The 27,698-nt window shown below is 37.9% G+C and overlaps 1 protein-coding gene across 1 annotated transcript; it reads left to right on the top strand.

The window, feature by feature from the left end:
- The first annotated feature begins 380 nt into the window (after window positions 1–380).
- On the top strand, window positions 381–10,835 carry LOC139739558 (mitochondrial import inner membrane translocase subunit Tim23-like). The gene is made up of 7 exons (XM_071650161.1): window positions 381–513; window positions 5,056–5,120; window positions 5,588–5,681; window positions 6,203–6,284; window positions 7,251–7,309; window positions 8,143–8,253; window positions 10,181–10,835. Exons 1-7 carry the CDS (start codon window positions 429–431, stop codon window positions 10,300–10,302), a joined length of 618 nt encoding a protein of 205 aa, XP_071506262.1. The 5' UTR covers window positions 381–428; the 3' UTR covers window positions 10,303–10,835.
- Window positions 10,836–27,698: the final 16,863 nt, after the last annotated feature.

Raw genomic sequence — 27,698 nt, 5'->3', positions numbered from 1 at the left:
TAGCTTACTTCAGTTTTTTCTTTAATCCTTGTATTAGTTTAAAAATTCAGTTAGCTAGTCGGGTATTTGCACTAACTTGTGTCTTAATTTCATCTTTCTGAGGTCTAATGTACCTTGAAATATAGAAATTGGTGCTCAAAACACAATAAAAGGTATATATTTTGGTGTGTCTGCAAGAATTAGAATGATGATCATAATTTCTTAAGCACTTTACTTATTTTGGTCTGAATTTCAGACTAACTATTACATGCCGACTAAATGCCGACTAAGATTTGCGTAACACGACCTAGCTCATGCATTCTGTAATCCACTCCAGTATCGTGCATGTGCTATGTCACGTTCCCATTCCCTGCTTTTCACGTTGTGTTATACCCAGCCGGCGAAGTGCGAGTTTAGTTTGAGTAATTCTTACGCCGATTGCGGCCCAAATGGATCAAAATTCATTTCCATCATCTGGCCTCTTTGGCTCGTATGGGGCATATTCTAGCAGCGACCCATCTTTGCAAGTCCCAGGTAAGATGCCTTCTTCCACTTTGACACTCAAGAGACTTTTTCCAGACATCTAAACCTGATCTATGTTCCAAAGCAAAGCCACTACACACGTCATATAGAACTAACGTTGGCACTGCACTCCACGGACACGATCTACAATATGTCGATGTAGCCACTCGTATGTCTTCATCCGTAGACTGGAGTCATCAGTACTACAGAAGTCTAGTCTTCTGTACTATTAACTAGGCTAATAGTAAAGTATCGATAGATCTAGAAAATTAGACATATTTTCTACTAGAAGGGCATTATCCTGATCCTGAAATCGTCCACCACTCCATTCACTGACATTCATTTTGTCATAGCCGATGAGAACTACAGTCTACACAGTGACGGTCGGTCAGTACACGCAGGTGCACGTCTACCCTCTTGTAGTAAATGAGATTTTGATTTTGTCATTTTCAGCGGTGGATGTACGTTTCCTTCATGAATATCTTTATTTATTGTAGAAAACTAAAATATGAGGAATCCCCGTACACTTGTAGTCTATGATATTCATTCAATAATCGGTATATGCATTTTTTTTTTTAATTACATGTACCTCTATGTCAATAACCCACCGAAATCTGTGATTAAAATCAGGTCTGTAACAGCGTCCGTATTGCTTCACTCCTCATCTTCTGCGTGTTATTTGAATGGCAATCATTCTCGTATACTACAACGTAGCGAGTCGGAAAAGTTCATATGACCTTGTCAGAGCGGAAGTGATGACCTTGTCGGAGCGGAAGTGACCCGTGCAAAGGTCAAATCATGAGAGCAGCACGTGTGGAAATACATGTATGTAGCAGACGACAAGCTTTATGTAACACACAAAACACACGGGCGTACGTAAAATGTTACCACGGTACTTCTGTTTGAGCGTTCGTGGTAGTTCGTTGATTTTGTGAATCATCGCACAATCTACTCCGAAAAATTTAACACGCAGTGCAATGGGACTGAGTAACCAAAGCACACGTGACTCATTTCAGCGCTTCCTATCATTGGCTACATTCTTGAACCCATTTTATAATACTGCCCGCGCCGGGGTTACCATTGCCAGTGCAGTGGCATTGCCATGCATTAATTTTATGGCCTTCATACAAACAGTATGATTATGCACTGGAATATGTATTCAAACTAAGTTTACAATTTTAAGTTTACTTGAAGTTCAAGTAGATTCTAAACCTGAATTATATGCAAGATCTCACAATGTATCTTTTCATTACCTCCGCCAAGGAAGGAGGCCGGAGGTAGAGTGTCAACGACAGTCTAGATCTAGTGACTCTAACTTATGTTTTCTTTTTGGACTTCGGCGCTTGTTTGTTTGTTAGCATGTCTGTGTGCAAAATAACTCAAAAAGTTTTGAATGGATTTGAATGAAACTTACAGGAAAGGTGGAGAATGACACAAGGAACAGATGATTAGATTTGATAGTGGTCTAGGAATTTTTATGGATTTATATGAATGATATTTGATTTTTGGTAGGTATTAAAGGTCAATGAAGTTACGCACTTTTGAGGTTTGCATACAAATACATGCATGAAAGTGTGTGCTTTGCTCGCGCAAGGCGCTGCACAGCTGGAAGCTGATGATGTAACAAAAGGCTTCTATTTTGGGTACCGTAAACTGGGGGGACATTGGACAGGCGGGTGACTTTGGACAGTTCAGAAAAAAAAGATTGTTTCACTTCCATTTGTTTTGCTGTTGGTTTTTCTGAAAATATTTTTGTAGGTTATGAAAGGGGGATATGTGAATATTTTAATGACTGCACTTCTCTCGTATATCGCATTACCTTATATGTTTTTTGGGCTTTTCTTTGCAGGGTCCATGGAATGCTTAAATTTTGTGGCCGTCGAACTTTTGGTACTCTAGGAATACAGAACTATGGAAGCTCAAGCTTATTTGTTGGATAGTGAACATGAAGTGGTCATGAACCCACCTGTATACTCAGGATACCTGACCACCCTTACAAATTTCAAAATAGGTCATGTCCAATTTCACCCCTGGATTTGGGGTCACTTACGGGGTGACTTTGGACACCACAAAAGTACCAAATGTTCGACGGCTATGCAATGTTTTTTCTTTCTTTTACAGATGAAATAGTTAGTTAGGATGGGGAGATCATGTAAAAGATGATCTAGGTCAAGAGACTATAGAAACTCTTCAGAAGAAAGCATGAAAGATGCTGTGAAAGCTTGCAAAAATGGAATGTCGATCAGGAAAGCATGCGCAGAATTTAACGTTAAAAGAGGGGCTTTGTGTAACAGACTGAACAATTGGCACACAGGCACACAAGATTTCCAGTAGACATTGGTTTTCATTTTGTGAACCTAGGTCCAAGAATTTGAGCAAATATTTCCTGTATTTGGTTTTACTTTTGTGATTCCTAGGGCGAGGAAAAATTTGTATTTCCAGTAGACATTGGTTATAAATTTGTGATAACTAGGGCCAATAAAAACCTTGTGTTTCTAGGAGACAAAATTTTGTTCTTTCTTTCCAAAGGCATTTTGTTAAAAATAAAAATGTGTTATTTTGCAAACATTTCAAACTGACATAAAGTTACAATGAACAACATTCAAAGGAAATTACGAAATTTTCTTGTAGAACTACATACCCCGGTACTTGAATCTGGCCAACCTCAAGTGTACATGCATTTCTTGGGGTAAAACCCCAAATTATTCTCTAAAATGACATGAAAATGATCCATGACCCATTTAAATAGTAGTTTACCTCATTAACATCTGTAGAATTTGACAACTCAATGATGGTACATGTACATTTTACAATACCTCACTTATCCATGTGATCAAAGTTGCTTACTATCCTACATTGTAACTGCAAGAAATTTCATGCAGTGCCTTGTTTAAGTAGCATCCTTTTTCATTTTTGTTCTAAACTATAATAAATATTCAGGTTTTTTGAAAATTCAGATTTTCAAATGTAGGGGTACCAGTAATTCTAGTATTAGTATCTTGAAAAAAATTGTGCAAGCAAATATCTGTGAATGCCTCTTTAAACTGAAATTCTTCACATGTTCATTACTGCAGAATTTTGCTTACCATACACAATGTATAATTCATTAATGTGTATTTTGTAAATCATGTTTGCTGGTTGTTATGAAATATTTCAACATATTAGAGTTGTTAAAACTTTCTTAAAAACTTGTTAGTAGTCAAAACTACCCCCATAGGGAGTTTATCCTTGGACACTCGACAATCCTGCAGGGTATATTGACATGGTGTCTATAGTTGTCCAAAGTTGCCCCGAACCCCGGGGGCACTTTGGACAAACTTTGACCAAAAAAAATTAACATGAAATAGAATAAACTGAAGAAGTCTCTATATGGCATGATATCCTCTTTAGTAGTACTTGTTAATCCCCACATTAACCCCAGAATTCCTTTGTTCTTAATGAAGATATTAATAAAAATAGTTCAAATTTGTCCAAAGCCACCCCGGTTTATGGTACAACATGTAATTGGGTGATTTTCAGCATGCATGGTGCATGGTGGAAATCACTGATCTCTATGGAAGAACAAGATCAGTGGTGGAAATGAGCTGCTTGGCAGAGGTCTGCACTCTCAGAGTGCTTCTCTACCTCTACGTGTAGTTACCTCCACCAAGGGAGGAGGTTATGTTTTCATCAGCATTTTTGTTTGTTTGTTTGTCTGTGCACAAAATACACACCCAAATCAAAACGTTGTAAACAGATTTGGATGAAACTTACAGGGAAGGTTAAGAATGACACAATTAACAGATGATTAAATTTTGGTAGTAATCTGAGAATTTTTTGGGAATTTATGAAGGAGTTTTGATATTTTGGCAGACAGGGTCAATGAACTTTGGAGTTCAAACTGAACATTTTTTGAAGTGTGCATACGCGCACCAAAGTGCATGCTCTAGTTTCTGCTAGGGCGAGGCGTGTTACGCAGCTGGAAGTTGATGACAAATAACAGAAGGCTTCTATATCGGGAAATTGGGCAATTTTCAGCATGCATACGTAAGGGTGGAAATCATTGATCTCTATGGAAGAACAAGATCAGTGGTGGAAAGAGCTGCTGGGTAAAGGTTTGTGCTCTCAGAGTGCTTCTCACTTACTCTAGTTTTTTTTTCTGTGTGTGTGTTCTGACTATCCATCTGTCTCATATCTTGTTATATTGCATTTGCAATGTCTTGTAAAATTTGAATAGATTTCTTTTAAACACAATTGTGGGGACAGTACAAAATAGACCCAACAGTACAACAAGTACATGTATAATGTCACTTGTGATTTAAAGTCCCACCCTGCTACCCCCGGACAGTACAGTGATGAACAGAGAAAGGTACGTGCACACATTGCATTCCTGTCTGGATCAGAGTTAATATTTTTGTGTGTTGATAAATTCACAAAGAGCACCAGACTTGCAAAATTTGCAGAAAGATAAACCTGTTGAAATGCAATGTTGTATGGGCATGCAGTAGTTTGTGTGTGTGTTTTATACAAAATGATATGTCGTTACCTTGTTAATTCCTGTTATCTCATCTACAGTCACTGCTGGTACTGGAGGATCTCTGTCACCATTTCTGAATGTGGATCCAATATACCTGAACCAGGTGAGTCAGCTGCAAACAGACTTAGCCATCTTATCATGAATTTCCTCCAAACCCGTCTAGTGTACAGTATGATTATATTGTACATTTACAGTGTCTAATGCTAGGAGGATATTTGCTGAAATGTAATGCCAGTAAACAAGGAAAAGTGGGGAAATTTGACCTGTTGTTACCCGAGTTGAATGCTACCTTCGTCAAGGTCCTACTGCTGCTGCTTTGTAATTGGTAGATCATCATTGGACTAGCTGTGCATGTGAGCTAGGTTCTGTTATCAGTGTTTCAAAGGGAGTTTGCTTTTCTACTGTAACATGTCAGTATCCACCACACCCCCCCCCCCCCCATTTCCACAACTTTAGCAGCTTGAGCATTTCTGCTTTAAAATCACACCCGTTGAATTTGTACCTACTACCTCAAATTTGTTAAGAAAGCCAAAGAAGTCTGAAATGTTTCTTTCATTTCTGATCATTCAGGGAGATTCGCAGTTCATCATTCCAAATGGTCAGAACAGGACGAGAGGGAGGCTGGAGTTGGCCTTCTCACAGATTGGTGGTTCCTGTATGGCAGGTTAGTGCGTATCTCGCAGTAGTGTTATGATGATGATGATGATGATGATGATGATGATGATGATGATGATGATGATGATGATGTTGATGGTGGTGGTTGTTGTGATGGTGATAATGATGACAATGTAGTTAATAGTGATGATGGTGTTGATGGTAAGGCTGGTGTTGATGGTGATGAATTTTGTTATTTAATAAAAAAAATACATACTGGTAACCTTCTCTTCTCAAATATATTAGAACAGTGCTCAAGAGTACAAAAAAACAACAACAAGCAAACAAACAAACAAATGCTTGATGTGTCTGTTTTGCTGAATTTGGTTAATTTGGTTTGTGCTTTGCTTCCTGGTCCAAATGCAATGCCGCTTTGGAAAACCACAATAATTTTCATCATGTTTTCCTCAATTGAGGGTTAATTCTCTGGAAGTTTTGTTGCTATCATATGCACATTGCATAAATGTAGGGAGTAAAGAATGCAGAGTATGATACAATACCCATGTCTGGATCTTAACCTTTTCCCAACAGGTGCAATATATGGGGCACTCAATGGCCTGAGAATTTCAGGGCCTGAAACGAGAGAACTTGCAGGAAGAGTACGAATGTCACAGTAAGTTGACCAGCCATTCTAAGGTGCGGTAAACTCTGGTTTCAATGGAGCCAGGCGCTTAGACGTTTCCAGAATGAGTAATGACAATCTTTCCCTCATGCAGTGTTTTACTTTCTTTCATTTTTGATGATCTCGACATTTTGATTGAATAAGTCACATGTCAGAGTGAAAGGAGACATCTATCCTGGGGGCAAATACATCGTGTAATTGCAAAAAAAAAAAAAAAAAATCAAAATCAGGATCAAAGTTTCATATTATGTTTGATATACTTAAGCGTAGGAAATAGTGAAATGGTACAGATGAAAGTCAATGCACTGTCCTTCCAGAAAATTGCAAGGATGTTTCCTTTTCATTGTTTGCTGCCCGTAGTTTCTGGTTCTAAATATAGAAGTGCCTTTAGTGCCTTGAATTCAATGAGCATGAAATGTTTGTTGCTGTCTATGCAGAAAATTTCTGACTGAAAGACAAACTTGACAGTGATTGGTGCAATCCTGAAAAGAGGATCACAACATAAAGCTGCCAAGTATTGCTGGACTGGTGGCGTTGGAAGAACAGGCTTACTCTATCAAAGGGCCCAACATTAGCAGTGACCCGATGTCCAGGGGCCACCAGAAATAGATGCCAGGCCACCATCTTTTTTCTTTAGAAAAGATGTGTTAGTGGCCCAATTGGGCTACCAAATTTCATTGTTAGGCAACCAAAAGAAAAAGCTAGTGTAGGGCCTTGCTGTATCTCAGTGGAATTTTTCATCTTGTATTATGCCTTCTGTTGAAATCTGTGAGCATGGAGTGACATTGAGTGAAATTGTTGCCAGTGTATTTTAGTTTCATTTTCTTACAACTAAAACATGTGGTAGCTGATCAACTATTTCAGTTGATACAGATGTAAATACTACGAGCATCTAAGTTACGCCAAAACAGTGATGCAAATTCAACAATTTTTAACGTATTGCCTCTCTTCTTTCAGGATGATCACATTGGTTACGAAACAAGGGGCCTCCTCAGCAAACGCAATAGGTGTTGTCGGTAAGAAATATATGTCAAGTGCTGGAGTGTGGTTGTGTTGCAGCACAGTATTTCTTGAGACATCCAGAGTTGTTTGATTATGCAAATACCTGTGTATCATCTGTAACATGATGCAGCACAAGTTAAGCTACAATTTTTTCTCTGCAGACTAGGTCAAACTTACAGAATATTGCCATCCTTGATTTTGAGTGTGTGTGCTGAGCAAGTTTGCATGCAGTTATTTTTGTCCACTGAATATTCAGCATTGGCATTTTAGGATCTGTTGCTTGTTTGTTAATGTCCTAAACTTGTATGATCACATTTATTAGTGATGGCATTGGTGAAATTCTTATTTGATAACAGAGAAGCTTTAAGATGTGTTTATTCTTTGTCTTGCTCCCATAAACTGCAGGGGCTTGAAGAAAATCTGACTTTTCTTTTTAGTATTAAAGTTTTCTATTGGAGACCCTTATCTCTTAATTAAACATATTGAAAGAGACCCAATTTGTGGCAAATTACCATTCTTTGTGGCTGAATTTTGTGAATTTCACACCAATGCTGAAATTCCTTATGATTTTGAAATGGCATTTTGACTCTACACCTTCTTTTAAACAAAGTTTTTTTTTTTCATGTCTTGGTCATGAGGATGCATATGGTGTACTTTTTCTTTTTGACCAAATGGCTCAATGAGTGAAATTCATATTCCATCAGAATAAAAACATGAAAGGCAAAGGTAACCGTAGGTACATGTATTCCTGACGCAAGGAAAACATGAGGCATATCCGTGAAAATTCCAGGGGGAGCGATTTAAAAGACTGACGACAAGATTCTCTGTTTCATCATTGTGTCCGCAGCTCTGATGTACAGTATTCTCGGCGTTGGCCTGTCGTGGAGTAGAGGCACTGACGATGAAGTCAACACCATCGGTGCAGCGACTCTGACCGGCCTCCTCTACAAATCATCCGGTAAGATTGGCGGGAGGGGGTGGGGGTGGGAATGTCTGTTTGTGGTCATGCTGAAGAATCGGGATGCATCCGTAGCATTATACATATATCTTGCTCACCTTTTTTTTGGTCTCCAATAAAATTGCCATTTGTGATTGCAGTGACTCTAGTTTCTTTCAGGAGAAAGCATCCCTTGATAGAAAGGGGTTCTTGGTATAAAGCCAGATCTCTGATATCTGGTCCCATCTTCGGCAAGCATATCTTCCTTCACTCTGTTCCCCACTATTCATGTCAATTTGGAATGCACGAGACCTAATGGGCTTGCAAATTATTGATGGAGATGGAAAATTGTATGCTTGTAATCAATTAGCCAGGTTACCTCCAGAATGTACTTCCTCTTTGAGAGAGAGAGAGAGAGAGAGGAGTTGGATTTTCACTTGTTTGAGAGAGACGGTCGAGTAAAGAATGCAATATTGGCAATCGCCAAGCCATGGGGCGATGAGATGATGCAAGATGGAATAGATAGTATGTTAGGTTTGGGCATTGCTTACCTTTGTTTGTGTGTTACTATGTGTTCCCTCTTTAAAGAGGGAAGCACTCCAACCATAGGATATGACAAAAAAACAAAAACAACAACAAACAAAGAACAAATGAACAAACGAGCAAATACAGTAGGTCTCTTGCCTGAGTGAGGCACAACTTGGGCATGTAACTGATTCTACATCACTCCTCATTGCAGAGAGCAGGCTCAGTAGATAGGCCCAGACCAAACACATCCTGGAAGATGTGCAATAATGATGCCAACCCTTGTGTTTTGCCTCGGGGTGATTAGCAGTGGTCTGCAAACGGTATCACGTAGCATATTGGGCCATGTGAATGAATGAAATAAATATGCAGCCAGATCATACCAAGCTCTTGTTTAATGAGATACTGACTGATACGAGTTTCAGTGTAATGCTACGTATACTGTACACGCCATATATTTAGCAAATCTAAATTTTCGTGAATCAGGACTTCCAACGATTTCGCAAGTGGTTAGATTCGCGATTGTGGACTTCTGTACTGAACGGAGCAATGTATATGTGTGCGTCACATTCATATCGGAATCAGAGTCATTGTTTTCTTGTGTGCTTTAAAGGACAAGTTCACCTTCATAGACATGTGGGTTGAGTGAATTGAGCAACAGTAGTAGAACACATCAGTGAGAGTTTGGGGAAAATCGGACAATCCGTTCAAAAGTTATGAATTTTTGGCGTTTCTGCTCAGTCAAGGCTGGATGAAAAAACTATTATAGCTCGTGATGTCACATGTGTACATCGTTATAAAGAAAGAATAAAGAAAGTTCAACATATTTGGGGAAAATCGGACAATCCGTTCAAAAGTTATGAATTTTGAAGTTTCTGCTCAGTCAAGGCTGGATGAAAAGACTACTAGAGCTTGTGATGTCACATGTGTACAACGATATAAAGAAAGAATAAAGAAAGCTCAACTTATTTCCATTTTTCTCGCATAACAAAAGTACACTCGATTTCTCTCTTTCAGAAGAAGGGGGAATAATATTATCCTTAACATACATCAGTAACAAGTCGAAGAAATGGGCACTTTATTAAAAAAAGTAGAGTTCTGTGAAATTCTCTTTTTATTTTTCTTATGTCGTTGTACGCATGTGACATCATACGCTGTAGTAGTCTTCTCATCCAGCAGTGACTGCGCAGATACTTAAAGAAATCATATCTTTTGAACGGATTGTCCGATATTCCTCAAAATTTCACTGATGTGTTCTACTAATATTGCTGCATTCTCTCAATCCTTATCTATATGAAGGTGGACTTGTCCTTCAATTTCACGAATAGCACCTGACTCGCGAAATTTGCGATAAAAGCCTCGCGAAATATTCAGCATGTACAGTATTTACACTTTCCTCCCTTTTCTGTTTCTGTCTTCCCAGCGGGCCTCAAGACCATGGCGAGAGCAGGGGCAGTGGGGTTTGGCCTCTCTTCGTTATGGTGTCTTTACCACAACAAGGACAAGGTGAGGGCCATGATTGGAGTGGAACAGACCCAGTACTAGCCCCCCTTAGATGGTTTGTCGATGATACCGTGAAATCTTTGGGAGACTGACAGCTTTCTGTGTGTGCCATGGACATTACTGTAATGCTTGCTACAAATGTGCAGCCGGATTCGCGGGCAGAAAGGATTGTTCTTCAGTGGACTGCAAGACTGGACATTGCCATGAAAGGAATATATCAAGGTTATTTTTAACCATGTTAGTTTGATACTGAAGCTGACCACTGAATGTTCAAAGGCTGTGAAAATAGGAGAAAAATGGAATAGGTGGGATGTGTCTCACTTGATTATTATGGCAACCTGTTGCATTAATGTTGTCATTTATTTATGTCCTTGTAAATTCTCTACAAAAATGTTTTTTCAGACAATTTCCCCCAATATACTCTCATCTGAATCATTCAGGGAACTATCTCCTTTGCCCTTCTCTCTTATCTTTATGAGTTCAAAATCTTTATGGTAATATCAAAGGGGAACTCCAGTGCAGTTAAATTAGTTTGAATAGAAAGAGGAAAATCTTTCTCAGCACAGCAATGAAGATTTGATCGAAATTGGATGGAAAATGGTCCACTGCCAACAGACTCCGTCTGAACGAAGACAAGTCTGAACTCATCCATTTCTCATCACAGTTTAGGAGCACAGTTCCTCTACCAGATCTAACTACTCGGGATGGGATTATTAAGGTCTCTGACTGTGTTAGAGACCTTGGCTTTACTTTGGACAAACACTTAACTCTTAAACACCATATCACAAACATTTGTAAGTCTGCATCATGGGGTATTTTCAAAATAGGGAAGATCAGGCGTCTGCTTGATCAATCATCAGCTGAGCGGCTCGTCCATGCCTTCGTCTCCTCCTATCTGGACTACTGCAACTCCCTCCTTGCCGGCCTCCCTCTTTCTCACATATCCCCTCTCCAACGTATCCAAAATTCAGCCGCTAGATTAGTCTCCCTTAGTAGGAGACATGACCATATATCTCCTGTTCTCCGCTCACTACATTGGCTTCCAGTCCATTCCCGTATTACTTTCAAAATCCTACTTCTGACGTACAAAATCACACGTAATCTTGCACCCATATATCTTCAAAACCTAGTCTCTCTCCGCTCCTCCTCTTCTGCCAGACCCCTCCGTTCATCTTCCTCTCTCCAATTACTTCATGGCCCACGTACAAAAACCCGTTATGGTGACCGAGCCTTCTCTTCCATTGCTCCCACTCTTTGGAATAAACTCCCTCTGTATATTCAGAATGCCTCATCTGTCGGATCATTTAAAATTCTTCTTAAAACTCACCTGTTTAATCAGTTGTAATTTTTTTTTTTTTTTTCTCCTGGAGGCGCACACAGTTATCAATTATTGTACCATTGTATCACATGTATTTTTCTTTTCTTTTCTTTTCTTTCTTCTTCTTTTGTTACTGTTAATGCTGATTTTGTTAATGTTATTGTGTTTTCTAATCTATTTGTATGAGTAGCAAAGTGCGCTTAGAAACGTCAGTATGAAGCGCCATATAAATGCAATTATTATTATTATTATTATTATTAAAATAAGAAAGTTATGACATTTTTATGTTTTGCTAATTTTTCAGGAAACACTTGTTGAACAGTCATTACGAATGTGCACATGGTGTTGATGTCATCCCCTCACAACTTGCCACATATTTTGTACATAAAATTGTTTAGTTTCCAGTTTTTTATTCAAACACAATTACACCCCAGTCTCAAATCCTTGTATGTCTAACTGATCATTTTTCTGAAGTTATTTAGCCAGGAATAAGACGTCATAGTTTACACTTAAATAACAGAAAAATTCTTCCTTTTTTTTTCACAATCAATGGAAAATTGTGAGATGATGAGATCATTAGCTCACTCATTTGCATATTCATATAAACTGTACCAGAACTGTTCTGCAGAAATACCTGATAAGGGAAACTTCATAATTTCATTACTTCCTTATTTTTCATCTGAGTTTGATCAAAGTTATTTACCGTTGTACTATCAGACTAATTATGACTGGACTAGAATTCCTCTTTAAACTTAATGGCCCGAATTCACAACACTGGTTTAAACTTAGACCATGGTACAAATTTAGACCATGGTCTAAAATAAGTGTGAAATAGGCGTACCTTTGACATGCGCGTTTGCTACTGGACGTGTGCTGGCGTACGCAATCTGTCAATCGTATTTACACAGAAAAAATTTGTGTAAGCCATGGTTTAAACCATGGTGTCTATTGTACCACCTTTTTGAATTCGGGTCAATGAGATTTTCTGCACTTGTATGCAGCACTTCATCTGCAACTTCGAAGAACTATTGATGTGTGAAAAGACGGTAATTAACTAATATAGATTTTTTTCCCATACCAACAGAATACCTTACGAAGCAAAATGCAACATCTGGCTTTAAGCAAGATTCATGTGTATGTCATTGCGCTGTATCTTATGCTTATGCATTTCCCAGCTAGTTTGCATGTGTGCTTCTACTGCTAATACCCTATCAAGAATCTGTTTAATATTTTGTTCAAATGCAAACAGAGGGAAACTGACCAAAAATAAATATAATTTATTACAATAATATGTAGTAATATTTTGTTTGGTACAGTGCCATGGAGTTTGCATCTCGTGGGAGGTGATTTCGTCCAATTTTTTCCCCCCTGTTTATATCTGAGGGACTTACGATGTATCTTCGAGAAGCTGGTATATTTTTTACCTCTTGACTGGCTTGAAAGTAAGGAGAAGAAACCGCATCAGTTTACAAAATTTACTTAAACGAGGTGCGTGCTTCCTTTTACAAAACTTGTCCACAACAGGCATGAAACTTGCCCAAGGTATATGTGCATGCACTTGCCTCATGTAGCAACAGCTAATGAGACTTCTGGACACACACACACACAACAAAAAAGAGGGACAGATATAAAAGTTACAGTTGGTGGGAATAACTTCAATCATAAGGTTGTTTGGCTATCAACCACTCATAGATGTTTGTTTTGTTTTGTTTTGTTTTTTAATGAGTGGAACTAGACCATAGTATGGAGGGAAATAAATGGGTATATGCCAAACATAGTTGGTTATTTTTATAACATTGAAGTTATAAGTAACACCGAATCAAAAAACGTTATTACCAGGTATATGCCATCGTTCTGTCCAAGTCGTGTTTGCGTATATTTAGTCTTCTTGCTGAAAATCGGTAGTCGGACGGCTCATCTTTGAAGATGTATTCATACATCATTGGACTTGATTGAAAAATGGGTAATACTGTGGCATCATAATTCTAATAGAACTTTGTGATCAGGTAGACGAGGAGAGATCATCTACAAAATTGTTGGTGTTTTCTAATCAATGTTAATGTACAAGCCCCATCCTACCAGTCGATTGACCGTGTGAAATTTTCACATATTCAGCATAAGTATTTCTATCAGGTCTGCTACACAACTGACAGATTATATTAAATGATGTTAATTCTTATGTTTTCTTGTGTTTCAGCCCTCTTCTCAATGTATTTTGCCCTTGTGTATGTTCTCATATACAGCTTCAATCAGGGATGGTGGGGAGTTTTACTTTTGGCAACTAGGGATACATTTTGCACTGTGCAAGCCCACTTGTTCAGAGTAAACTACACGAATGTAGGTAAGACAAATGAAAGAGCGCCCTCTTCAGGTCCTTTGGGTACCTTGAGGGTATTATTGCTCCGTCTGTTTGACATAAAATTATTTAGTGCCTGCATTTAAACAAATGGTACTTTACACTTTTCAAATGAGGAAGCTCTAAATTTTCTTTACATATCCTTGATTATTGTGTATGCACCTGTACTCTACATGAAGCCTAATTTTTAACTAGCTGAACAGACTTTAGATACTAAAGTTGGTTGTTTGTTTTTTTTCATTTCAATTAGTCTGTGTTTTTCAGAAATAATGGAGTATTCCCAGTTGCCTTGAGCAAATAATCATTTCGACGGTTGAAGCATCTTACAAGAATGTTTGTCTGTGTGTGTCTGTGTGTGTGTGTGTGTGTGTGTGTGTGTGTGTGTGTGTGTGTGTGTGTCATGTATAGATATGGTAATGTAGAATTTTGTTGAATCTAGGAGATTCTCAGTATTGGTGGGGTTTTGGGTTTTTTTTTTTTTTTTTGGAGGGGGAGAGGGAGGGAGGTTGGTTGTTTTGTTTTGTTTTTTCACGCCATTTCACCAGATAGGTCCAAGAAACCATACTTGTATTTCTGTGGTTTGGCCCTGAATCTTTTTGTTGTGATTTCTTATCAATATCAGTGTTTCGAATGATAGAAGTAACATTATTTTTCATTAGAGCCATTTTCTTATGTTGATGCATATTTCTTATAATAGTTCTTTTTAAAGGATTCTTGATTATGCAAGTTAGAATTGACTGTTTTGGTGGCAACACATTTTAAAAGTTTCTTTATCTTCCTCAATTGCCATTAAAAAAAAAATGTTATGATATGGGGGAAATTTTGCTGAATTTAGGCGGATGCATTTCTTCAATATTAGATTCCATTTCATTTCATTTCTTTATTTAAGCACAACACATACTTCAGTCTGGGGACTGTTCTTCCGCAGGTCCGTACAAATAAAGTACTAGTACAACGTAAATGTAAAAAAAAAATGAAAGCAAAAAAACTCGTACATAAAAACAACACAAAAGAGAAACAGACAAACTCAGTGATGAAACTACTGCAAACATCGAAACAGAAACAAACATGATCAATCAAGGATATCCATACACAATTACTATACAAGTACATCGTCGTAGTTTGGAATGAAAGAGACGAAAACATAGGAGAGTTCAGGAGAGAGAGCAAGAGACAGAAAGAGAGAGAGAGAGATGAGGAGAGAAAAGTGCATGCAAAGAGAGCTGAGGGAAGTTACCCATATATGGTTTCGGTCCAGTGCATTTTTACAATTTGTAAACGTTGGTTTTTGTTTCAGCTCCAATGTTAACCTATTCCAATGTGTTTCTCCAGAATATGTTAAACTTTTATGTTGAAAACAGGTCTTAATCCGAGGTAGCACAAAATGTAACGATGAATTCCTTACTTTGTAACTGAAGCGTTTGAATTGAAACATAATCATCTAACATATTAAAGAAGAAGTTTGTGTGCAATTTTATACATAATGAGTCAAGTACAAGGTGTTACAAAAAACATTTCCCACTTTTGATCCTTAGTAGTTTCAAAAACTATACATCAGATAACACTGTCATTGATAAAAGTAATAGCTGAATAGTGTACAATTTAGTTGGAGGGGGTTTGAATAGGAGAGCATGAATCAGTTTTGTTAAATCCATGATTGATTCTAAAGTTAAGTTCCAGATTTTGGTCAAATTTGAACCCTCTGTACAAAATTGAACTTTACTCAAGAACCAATGATGTGTATGTGAATGCTGGCTTACGCAGTATGACCCTAAACAATAGACATGTATACTGCGAATACCACCTTTTCAGAGCTCTGCTGACTAGGCTTCTGGACTCCTGCTCCAAGGCACATGAATGCTTTATTAATAATTCATGTGGATTGCCCTGGGCACTGCTAGTCTGGGTAAAGGGCAAAATGCATGCACATGAAAAAGATAAGCATATGTTTTCATGTGCTTGCATACACTACATTTCAGGATGAATAAAGACTAACTGTAATAGTGGAATTTCTCATGAATTTGTAATAAGCATTCCAATCCTGGCTATTGTTCAGGACCATTGTCAGGGTGTTAAGCACACACTCCCATACACACCAATTGACCCCTGTGCAAAATTAAAATTTTGTACAGAGGTTGAAAACAGAGCAAAATCTGAAACCTAGCCTAGAAATAAATCTTGAATTTAATGAAACTGATTTATGTTATGATTTTTGAATTGCCTCCAACAAAATTGTACACTCTTCAGCTATTGCTCATATACATGTAAATGTCAGTGTTATCTGGTACAGCTGTATGTAGCAATTGAACTATTAAGGATCAAAAGTGGGAAATGTTTTTTGTAATACCTAGTATGTTCATTTCGTCTCTTATCTAGTTTATCAATGGATAATTTTGTGTATAAAAAGTTCAGTAGGGAACCTAGCTAAGCTTGTACGTGTAGTGCAGTATGCCGTGATCTACTAGTATTTTGAAGAATTTGAAGCCTTTGAATATTCTACTGTATTTGTATCTTCTCCCATACGACATCGCAATATTCTAGTTTACTTTGAATGATTGATTTGCAAAACTAAAGGGCAATGCAGTATCTTCCAAACATAGAAAAGAAAAAGAAGACCTAATTATTTTCAACAAATGTCATTTTTACGGTACTTTTGCACAGGTAATCAACATGTTAATTTCAGTCAGGGGATTAGTCAACATAAACGCCATGCAGCAAAATTCAGAGTTGACAATCTAATGAGGGCGAGACAATGATGTGTGAAGTAAAACTTCCTCAGGATTTGGTGGGTTATTTGGGGATGCTGGATCATACCATTTATTCAGATTATTTACTTGCCTCCAATCCTTTACTCTTTCTTCTTGTTTATTTAATTCTGATATAGGCCTCAGTACTGAGTATTCGATCATTTTCTCATATTACGAGTACCTACTTCTGCATTTGTAATAACAATGGTTCTCTCTCTATAGGCCTATATGTATATTATCTACACACACAGATATATATATATATATATATATATATATATATATATATATATATATATATATATATATATATATATGTGTGTGTGTGTGTGTGTGTGTGTGTGTGTGTGTACACAGCAAAAAAGAAAGTAAACACTTTTTCCAGTACATGTTTTTCATAGAAGATTTTGATAAAAATCATTGTGTCATGTACCATATTAAAGGTTTTTACTTGGCTATCAACATGGTAGGTCTATACAGAGGGGAAGTTTATGCATGAGTAAACACATTTGTTCTTGTCCTCCAAGGCACAAAAATAAAAATCGCAGGAATTGATATAATGAACTTAATATGCAAATGCCCTTCAAGATAACAATGATAACAAAAGACAAATTTAACGCAATGAGACACATGAATGAAATAGCAGATATGTTTTCATTACCTTGTTTCTCTTTATATTCTCAAACAAAACATAGTGTGAAAACTGAAGGGGGAACATAATAATTTTCTGTCAACTTAAAGTTAAAATGACGTACGGAGTAAGCCGCAAAGGGGATAGAAATATAATGGACAGAATTTCTTCATTTCCTTTTTTAATTAAGAAATTTAAGAATTCATTGGTCAAATTCAAGAACCAAATTATTATTACAGATTTTCTTAATTTCGAATAACATTTCAAATTTTTACCATTTCTGTTACCATTGATTCTTCTCTTATGTCTTTTGAATATGGATTTGACAGAAGATTCGTCATTTTCTTCCATTATTTTTTACTTTTCTTTATCTTTGGAGGGTTACAGAGACATTATAGAGATCATAGGTTGATTTTTGCAAATAAATTTGTATTTCTTATTGTGTATCTGTATCTTTTATTTCATTGTTATATGGAAAAGCACATACGCTTGAATAACAACTTGTCCATTTTTGCAATTTTTACTTTGTGCCTTGGAAGTGAAAACGAATGTGTTCATTCATGCGTAAAGTTTCCCTTTTCATTGACCTACTAAGTTGATGGCCAATTAAATTACCTTTAGCATGGTGTATAAAACATTACTATTAGCCGAATAATTCATAAAAAAAGATGAACTTAAAAAGTGTTTGCTTTCTTCTTCTTTTTTTGCTGAGTGTATATATGTATATGTATATGTATATATATATATATATATATATGTATATATATAATATATCCCATATACATATGTCATGTATGACGTAAAACAGCATAATTTTATAACCTCTCGAGTCGGACTGTGAATAATTATTATTGCAATCGTTCATCCATGGTACAAATGGGCGTTATCCTCATCAACTCGCTGGACTTTGGATCTTCAGCATCTTCCGGGCCCCAATTCATAAAAACACGACTTGATAGCAACTCTTGCTGGAACGGCAATTGTCATGGTAACGACAAGAATCCAGCTTCCTGATTGGCAGTTACTGTAATCCTTATGGGAAGTTGTCCAGAAAGAGATGCTATAGTTTACATCCTAACATCTTTTATGAAATGGGGCACTGGTAATCCTCCAAGGTGAAGTCCGCACTAGACAGGATGTCAATATCCATGGGGGCATTTCATGAAGCATTTTGTCCGACAAAGTTGTCGGACAAATTTGCTTTCAGCCATTCAGATGCAAGAAATTCAGTAGCTTGCAACAGTTAGTCAGAAAAATGTCCGACCAAATGTCACCAAACTGCTTCATGAAATGCCCCCAGGTTGTCATTTAATGATTTTCTTTGAAAGATTTAAAGCACATGCACACACGCACGAGCGCGCGCGCATGCACACACACACACACACTACACACACACACACACGCACACACACGCACACACACGCACACACACGCACACACACACTCACACACACACACACACACACACACACGCACACACACGCACACACACACTCACCCACACACATGCACACACATTCGCGAAGAGAAGACACGGTAAAATCCAAACAAGTAAGATACAAGGTCCATTAAACCGATTACACCAACATTTATTGCACATCTCTCTTCGGACACCTGAACGCAACAGAATAGCACATTTTGCTTTGACAGTTTCATTTCGCATGAGTAAGTATTAGGCACTTGGAATAATGAAATAACTAGGGAGCAAGTTGACAATGTCAGCAACGATAATTATGGCTGCTGTACAGACGTAGTGCTCGAGCTTCGCAGATTAAGTTTGAGCAGACGACCAAGCTATCTAATATGCGAGCGTCGGTATAATCTCGCTCCAAATACCGTGGCTTAGCGGAATCCTGTACTGATTTGATAGAACGTGAACCCATGCCGAATTCCGGCCGTGCGTGCGATGAACGTCCCCGGGCAAAGTTCGTGAGAAACAAGACGCAACACCGCACCGCGTCATTTGGGATCCATGCACTACCTGTCGGGTTCAATCCGCATTAAGCACATCCCAAAGCGGGAAAAATTGAAATTTGATCTCAAAGGATAATACAAGAAGGGGAAAAAATTACAGACCAGATTGTCATTCCGAATAATTCATAATGGATACACATCAAAGTAGAAGTCTGCTCATGGTCAACTATAGAAGGTGATAACTATTCTGGTCGTCATGTTGTGAATGTATGCTTTTGTGGGATGTTTAACGGGATATTTTGTTAATGTAGATATTAAGAGAGTTACATTGCGATGTTTGTTAAGGCAGGAATTAAGTGATCTCCATACATTGTCTCATCTTGATCGTTTACTATCAACTTCATATTAAGTTATTGCCATCGCTTATTGTATGACATAATCATCAGCATCACACGTATTCATCGTGATCATTGTTATCGTCATTTTGTTTTTTGTCGAACCGTTAGGGCATTTTCAGTGAAAGTAGGGGTTAAAGTGATATGAAATGAAAAATAGTCAGTAGGCCTACAATGTAGTAGTAGTTGTAGTATTTGAAGTAGTAGAAGTAGTAGTAGTAACAGTGGTAATACGTAGTATAACCACGAAATATACCATCACATGGTCATCATTTAAACAAGACAGCATAAAGCGGTTTAATTCTTCTTTTTTAGGGCCACGATTCACTAGAATGAGTATGTCAATAAAAAGCTGCAATTTCGTGTTGGGCCTAATTTTCTTTCTGTCAATGGATTGTTATGCATAGCTACTTCGAAAGGACATCGACTTATTGAGTATGAGTGCATAATTATTCGAATGCTCTATCTCGACACAACTACACCACAATTGATAAGTTTTAATCATTATTGATATTGGATTGAACAAGGAGGACATTTTGCCAACAGAAATTGTTATACGAGGTGAAGTTACTTAATTCGTGTACAGCACTGTCTGTGGGTACACTTTTACACGAGGTGAAGTTACTTAATTCGTGTACAGTACTGTGGGTACATTGTTTACACGAGGTGGAAGTTACTTAATTCGTGTAGAGCACTGTGGGTACACTGTGGTATAGCGCGATAATACTCTTGACTTTGAAATAGAGGTTTCGCGTTCGGAATTCCGTTAAGTGCTTACTTCCGACGGTCCTTCGACAAGTTTGTCCCTCTCAAACCCAGGCGTAAAAAAATTGCTATATGGCTACATTTGGGGTGATAATAATGGCAGGGGCCTCTCTGGAAGTACAATGCTAACACTGTAGAAGTTACCATATGTAAAATAAGACTGTTAGTTATTATTGTCATAGTTGTAGCTGTAGATCGTAATAGTCATATCAAAAATAAAAACTTTGGTTACCATGTGAAGAAACAGCTGAAACGTCAGAGAGTGGAATATGGTGAGATTGATGAGATTCACGGGGTCAATCGGATCCCACAAAATCCATTGTACAATGAGATCGCTGAAAGTAGCATTACATTGGATATTAAGAAAAGACAATCACGACAGGATATGAGTTCGGAAAAAAAAAAATCGTAATAGCAGCAAGATATTCTTCACTTTGTTGCAAAAAATATCTAATTTTTTTTATCCGATTAAGTAATTACTTTGCAAGATGTTTTCCCATCGACTTTGAATTGCTTTGTTAAGGGCATTGCATTTCAAATCAACTCGTCAGAACAACAAAAACAAACATAAAAATATGTAAGTCACCATCAAAATTGCGACCTTTTTAAACTATTGCAAAATATCTCACCAAAAACTGAAAAGAAAGTGTAAACAAGAACATAACATTTCATTTCCGAGTAGACTCGCTGTAGTTTTTTTTTTTGTGGGTGGTTTTCTTGCTTATAATACATGCACCAAGATTTCTACTGACATGAATTGTAAAGTTATTCTAGGCTAAAAGTTACTGTTAAGTGTTGTAATATTCTGACCGTCAGAGTGTAGGGTTAACGCTACAACGAAACAATGCATGTAATATACAATTACTCCTACGCCACAAAGTAAACGCTGTATACACTGTTTCAAGCAGATAAAAATGTTTTTCAATAAAAAAATATTGCCGAATTCATCATGAATCAAATTGTATTTCACAACAGCTCATCTCTCAAGCCAATCAAAAAAAGAAAAGGTAACAAGGAGGAGAAGGAGAAAAAAGAAAGAAAAAGGGAAGAAAGAGAGGAGGAAGGGAAAAACAATATAAAAAAGGAGATTATAATTATAAGGAAATAAAAAAAGCGGATAAGGAAAACACGTGAGGATGAAAAAATGGAAGAAATGAGAAATACTAACAAGAGAGAGAATGAAAAGAAAGAAGGAAATGAAGAATTAGAGGAAGAAAGAAAAGAAGATAGAGAAATAAAAAAAAGGGGAGGAAGACGAAAGGAAAAAAAAAAGAGGGAAAAGATGAAAGCGGAATGGTTTTACACCACTCGGATTGAGGAACTTTATTGTTGATGTACTAGAAATCATTACTTTTTGAATATATGTAGTAAGAACAAAACAAGAGATTCGAGGAGCAGCGTGAGGCGGAATAGACCATTTTATATTTATATGTATGAGAAGAGTTTTGATACGAAAAGATAGATGAACATGATATTAGACAATTTTTCTTCGATATCCCTGTTTATACCGACGGAAAGACGGCAGACGGGCGTGGTGTCGAATATCATTTACATTGCCTCAAGGATACAAAAATGAATTTTCATGTTATTTTTGTTGTTTTCCGTTGTGCATCCCATAATCAATAAATATCTATACCTGACAGAGCATTTTTAATAACACATTATCAATATTGTTGATGACTTCATTCCATAGGAGGGTGTGTGGTTGTAGAGAGAAAGGATAGGGTGACTGTACCAGGGCAAACTGACACTAATCCTTTCGGTATCAATGGCCCCGAATTCACGAAGGTGGTACAAATGAAAACCATGGTTTTAAAACCGTGGGACAAAAAACCATGGAGCGCCAAGTGTCCACACGGAATATTTTCGTTTACGAAATTACTTTATTTCGTCGGACAAAATGACCGTTTTCGTTAACGAAAATTATCATTTTCGTGGGACGAAAATGTTTCATTTTCGTTTACAAAATAATTAATTTCATCGACGAAAATGACTGATTTTCGTAACGAAAATATTCGGGGGTGGACACTTTGGCGCTCCATGGTTTTTTTGTCCATGGTTTTAAACCATGGATTCATTTTGTACCACCTTTCGTGAATTCGGGGCCAATGAGTCGAATGTGCATAAATCTGACGCACATAATATTATACGAATGGGAAAATCAACGTGGCACAGAGGTTTTAAAGCTATAAGATCATAAAATAATATCCCCTTCTCCGTAAACCTGAGCCCTCTTGCTATACAAGAACAAAAAAAAAGTATTCACATTTTTCGCAAACCGAAGGCCGAGAAACAAAGCTTATCCCACCACTCCGAGACGCCACTCTTTTGCAAATATTGTAGTGTTTTTTGGAAAGGCGCTCCTTCTATGGAAAGTGGTTCCAGGCCTAGTTTTATTCTTTTCAGACTTCGAGTAGGACTATTTACAAACACGCTCATACCTCAAGTTATGATGAGTGAATCTCCCTCACTTTTTCACTATGATGATTATGAATATTCTCTCTCCATTCTCTCCCTCACACACACACACACACGCACACACAACACACACACACACACACACACACACACACACACACACACACACACATACACAAAGTACTTGAGGTCCACCTTGGTTTTTTTTTGTTGTTTTTTTTGTTGTTTTTTTTGGCAAGTGTTTTTATGATCTGATTACAACACTATTCAGATAACGTACTATAGCTAGGACCATAGCTTGAATGTTCTAAAGACAATGTTATACGCAAAAAAAAAAGCCTTGAAGCAGGAGCAGGGGGAAGGGAGGGGGGGAGGAGGGCTCCATTACCATTGACCCGCGGCAGCCCCCCCCCCCCCTTCTCTTAAAAACCGTTCTGGGTCTCCTGCATAAGTCACATCACAAACGGTGATATGTGTGGGTACGGGTCGACTAAAATTATAAACTGGTCAATTTCTAGGGGAGACTCACTTTCTAAATGTCATCTGGTGTACACGATTACTGCAAAGTGACTGCTATTAAACTTTGCCCTTTTGTGGATTTCAGAGAATTGTCGTCTTCGTACGTCGGCTCAAAAGAGTCACAAGACAGATAAAGGAAACCTGCATGCACGGTTTACCTAGGAATGCTATGTATAGCGGGAAAACAATCACACAAAATATCTCTAGCTTTGCTCAATTGCACGTATAGTTCACCTTTATGAACCTTTTTCTTTTCTTTTCTGTTTCTTTCGTCCTGGCGATAATTCCGGCGCGTGATCAAAATATTCACCGCAATCAGAGGATTCGCGCCATCTCTCGTTCTGTCGCGAACGTGAAATATCGCACCCACAGATATGAAAATAGGTACGGCACCCAGACGGTATGCTTTATCTTCCGTGGTGTAATCCCAGAAGCATCAGTTTACGAGGGATAACTCAGTTAAGTATAAAACTGGCGACACACTGTCCTCTGCCGGTTGAAATAGACATAAAGCGATTTCGGCCAGCTGGAGTTCACAACTCAGAGCAATGCACGCCAGTGCCTTCCATTTCGAGTGTGCGCCAGTGACGTATTTCGAACGTCGCCGCCAGAATGATGCAGCCACATCTTCTCGAGTCCACCTAGGGTAACCTTTGCGATGCTTGCCCGCCAAATCAAGACACGCATCTGGTAATATGACTTCTATTTGAACCACGTTTGCTCCGTTTCTGATTATGTTGTTTTTCTCTTGTTTTTCTTTCACGTTTTCTCCACTGCGCAAACATAGAAGATATACAAAACTGCAACGACTTAAAAATATCAACTTGATAATATATGTATTATTGTTCGCTGGTTTGCTTAGATATGTACAGACAAGTAGTGGAGATATAAATAAAGAGTTTCCTACCAGGTTTATTATACAAAACGCAAATTTCATATTTTATATAGTGTTTCACCACGCGAACGCATTCATTGGAGAAGATAAGGTAAGCCTTAGTTTCACTACATTCAATTAAGATGTATTCACCACGGAGAGAAAAAAAAAGGAAAAAGTATATAGGGGGCAGACGAGAAAGGAGAAAAATACTCGAAAGTATTAAAAGCGTATGTTAGGTTACACCAGAGCAAAAGGAGGAATACGCCATTACATTACCAGGTGGCCTTAGCAGACACGACAATTGAATACCACAACTAACGCATCACTTCACATCCAAGAACACTCCGATGTGACAGGGAGGGAGATGGGTTATTAAAATTCGGCGGACGGCGGGATTATTCCTCGCAGTTTGCAGAGAGGTGACGAAATCTAGGTCTCGTTCTCTCACCCTCCGAATCCACCTTCCATTTCTTCTCCCCCTCCTACCCCCCCCCCCCTCTCTCTCTCTCTCTCTCTGCCTACAAGCACGTCTATATCTACCTTTCTATCTATCTCCGCACCTTCGATTGGTTAGCTATTATGGTGCCTCAATCACGCATTGGCTCTGAAACCGGCCCGCGCGCCGAAAATAAGTCTTGTGAAGCTTAGAACGGAAGAAAGAATGCCTGATAGTTAATTGGTGACCTTGCATGTGGATTGACACTGGAAGTCGTGGTTATGGGGGAAAAAAGTGGTTGTGTGATTTAGTGTATGTTAATTCGTGTGTGTCCGTTTGGGAAGGAATGCATGAGATATACACATTGATTGGTGTCAACACTGAGCCAGTTAATTGACCGCTGTTGGATTTGTGGCGGAAATAATGAAGGTTTAAATTTCTCATGCAATTTACTCTGGGAAAGAAGGTAAGTTTATACAGCGCTGAAGTTCTACATTGACAGAAGTAGATCAAATATTTGATAGTTATGATGATAATCATGATGATGTGACCTATTTTCTTTCTTTATTGCTGCGATGAGAACTATATGACAGTTCATTTTTCATTTGCTAATAGGTGCAAAGAAGAAGTAATCTTTTATTTATGGAATCGTTGATGCCGGACACGTCACTACACGGTGCGCTTGAGTTAAACGTGGCATCATGATGATGTATATGATCACCTCTTAGCTGACTATGTCAACGGTTTGCTTTCAAAATTTCTAGGCCACGACTTTGTCTAAAGACAGGTGCTGTATTCTTTCGTGATGAAAGCAAGTTAACTTTTATTACAAACAAACGTTATCACGATTTACACCAGAAGAATTCCTGGTAAAAACAAATAATACATTGAATTAAGAATGAAAGATATAAAGGTCTCCTTAAAAAAAAACGAACTAAATTTTCATTTTAAACTATACGAGGAAAAGGAAACAAATTCTCTTCTTTGAGTCTCCCCTCCACCCCCGAATGTTTTAACCTTTTCATGACCTTACTCTATGTACTGCCACTGACGACACATTGCAGTATGTGATTGTCATCAGTAGTACTGATGGGATTCAAGTCACCATGGCACGTGGCAAGTTTTAGCACCAAATGACGTCACTACCATCGCGTTCCTTAAAGGGGGGGGGGGGTGGGGCAGAGGGGAAAGATGACTGTGTCCCATGTGTGTATCTAATGAATTACGCAGTCATTAAGGTATCATTACATAGTTGTCGGGGAAAAACACACAAACAGACACACACGCACACACACAAAGACACACACACGCACACACAAATGAATACTTTCATGATATTGGCAAACATATTCCGGAAGATTTCTGTCTCTTTTGACGTCAGACAGATGCTAACAAACCCCTAGAAGATAAACAGCTACCTTAACTTGTAAACTAGCGTAAATATAACACACACACATACCTGCACAAAGTAAACTAATTGTACACAATAGGATACATGTGTACTAAACAGTCCTTGGGCTACTCTATGTAATACTTATCCAAATGAAAAGATAATTTTTCCGCCACGAGATATTAGTCTTCATTTCTGAGTACTATAAATTCAAAAGACGAGTATAATGAATATCGGTATACTGCAGAAATGGCATTGCATTATAATACAATTTTCTTGACCGAACTTAAGTTTCAAACAAATTGATATCAAAATAAAAAGTGATAACCTTAATAGACTTAACAGATGTCTTTTCCCGAATATAATTTTTCTCAATTTCTATTCCAAGAAGAAAGAAACAACAACAACCAAACAAATACATGACTTCTTTCCCCATTACTCTTATATGTAAAGCCAACTTTTTTTTATCTTGCCATGCCAGTCAAGCCATGCAGATCTTAGAAAAGATAATGTTGTTTAATGGGCAGATGGCGCGATTGTCATGTTCGCTAATTCAACATCTACTGAAGATTTTCGTTCAAGAGAATTTACAGGCAATCAACCAAACACAGCGTAAAACCTCAACAACAACAACACTATTTCATTTTCCTCGAATCTACAAAGTTAACAAACTTTTCCTCTTTTACCACTTTCGACATGCAAGGTATCGTCAACGACATTACGAAAATAGGTGTATCCTTTTCCGCGATGTATTCTTCCCCTTTGCGGCCCTCACATTCCTTATATACCAATGAGATGGACATCATTTAAAATGCAACGATTCCCTGACTATCTCGCGTTGAATCTCTGTTGGCACATCAGCTGTGTCAGCGGCACTGGATTAGAGCAGATCTGTGCAGACACGTTAACCGATGAAACAAAAACAAAAAAGAACAACAAACAAAACAAACCCACTCCAAACACCAGGTACTGGTGATCTGAGACACCCCTAAAAGCACCTTCGTACGGAGATATTCTCTCCGTGTGTGCGTCAACAACAGCAACAGTAATGATTTTGACTAACCTAAGAGTTTCCTCGGCTTGGTCAGCGTAGTGGCATTTTTTCGTTCATGGACATGATGTGTTTGTAATCTGTCACACCAGAGTATCTGCATACTAGTATTCAATTCAATGCAATTCATTTATATAAGTATTTCCATGAAAATGCATGTCCTTCACCTGAACATTTCTACCGCGGACAGACAAGAAAACGAAGGAACTGACAAACCAAGTTGTTCCCGTAAAACTCCAGTCACTTTCTCAGTCTTTCGCGAGAATGAGATATCCGATAGTGTAAAAAGCAAAACAAAAACCGTACATTGACTCGATAGAAATCACCCGCAGTAGACCTGATAAGAGCAAAGGCTTGAGTCCAAAGAGGATTACATGATTATGAAATGGTTAACAGGTATCCGCAGTTTTCCCTGACAACATCCTTTGCCTTAACAGCTACCCGTCATACATCTTGAATATGTTTGGAAACGAAAACAAGTTGTTTACCCTTTCTAAGGAACATGCAAAGATGATGGAGCCGGAGGCATATCTTTTCAATAATATACCGGTAATATCATCCTTTCCGCATGTCTAAACTGAATAAAATACGATTGTGTAAGTTTTCTCAACTATGCAATAT

Source organism: Diadema antillarum, unplaced genomic scaffold, assembly GCF_040938485.1.
Source record: "Diadema antillarum isolate AM-2024a unplaced genomic scaffold, OU_Dant_1.0 seq00000807_RagTag, whole genome shotgun sequence".
Lineage (NCBI taxonomy): Eukaryota > Metazoa > Echinodermata > Echinoidea > Diadematoida > Diadematidae > Diadema > Diadema antillarum.
Note: the sequence above shows the minus strand (reverse complement) of the source record. Positions and strands in the feature narration are given on the sequence as shown.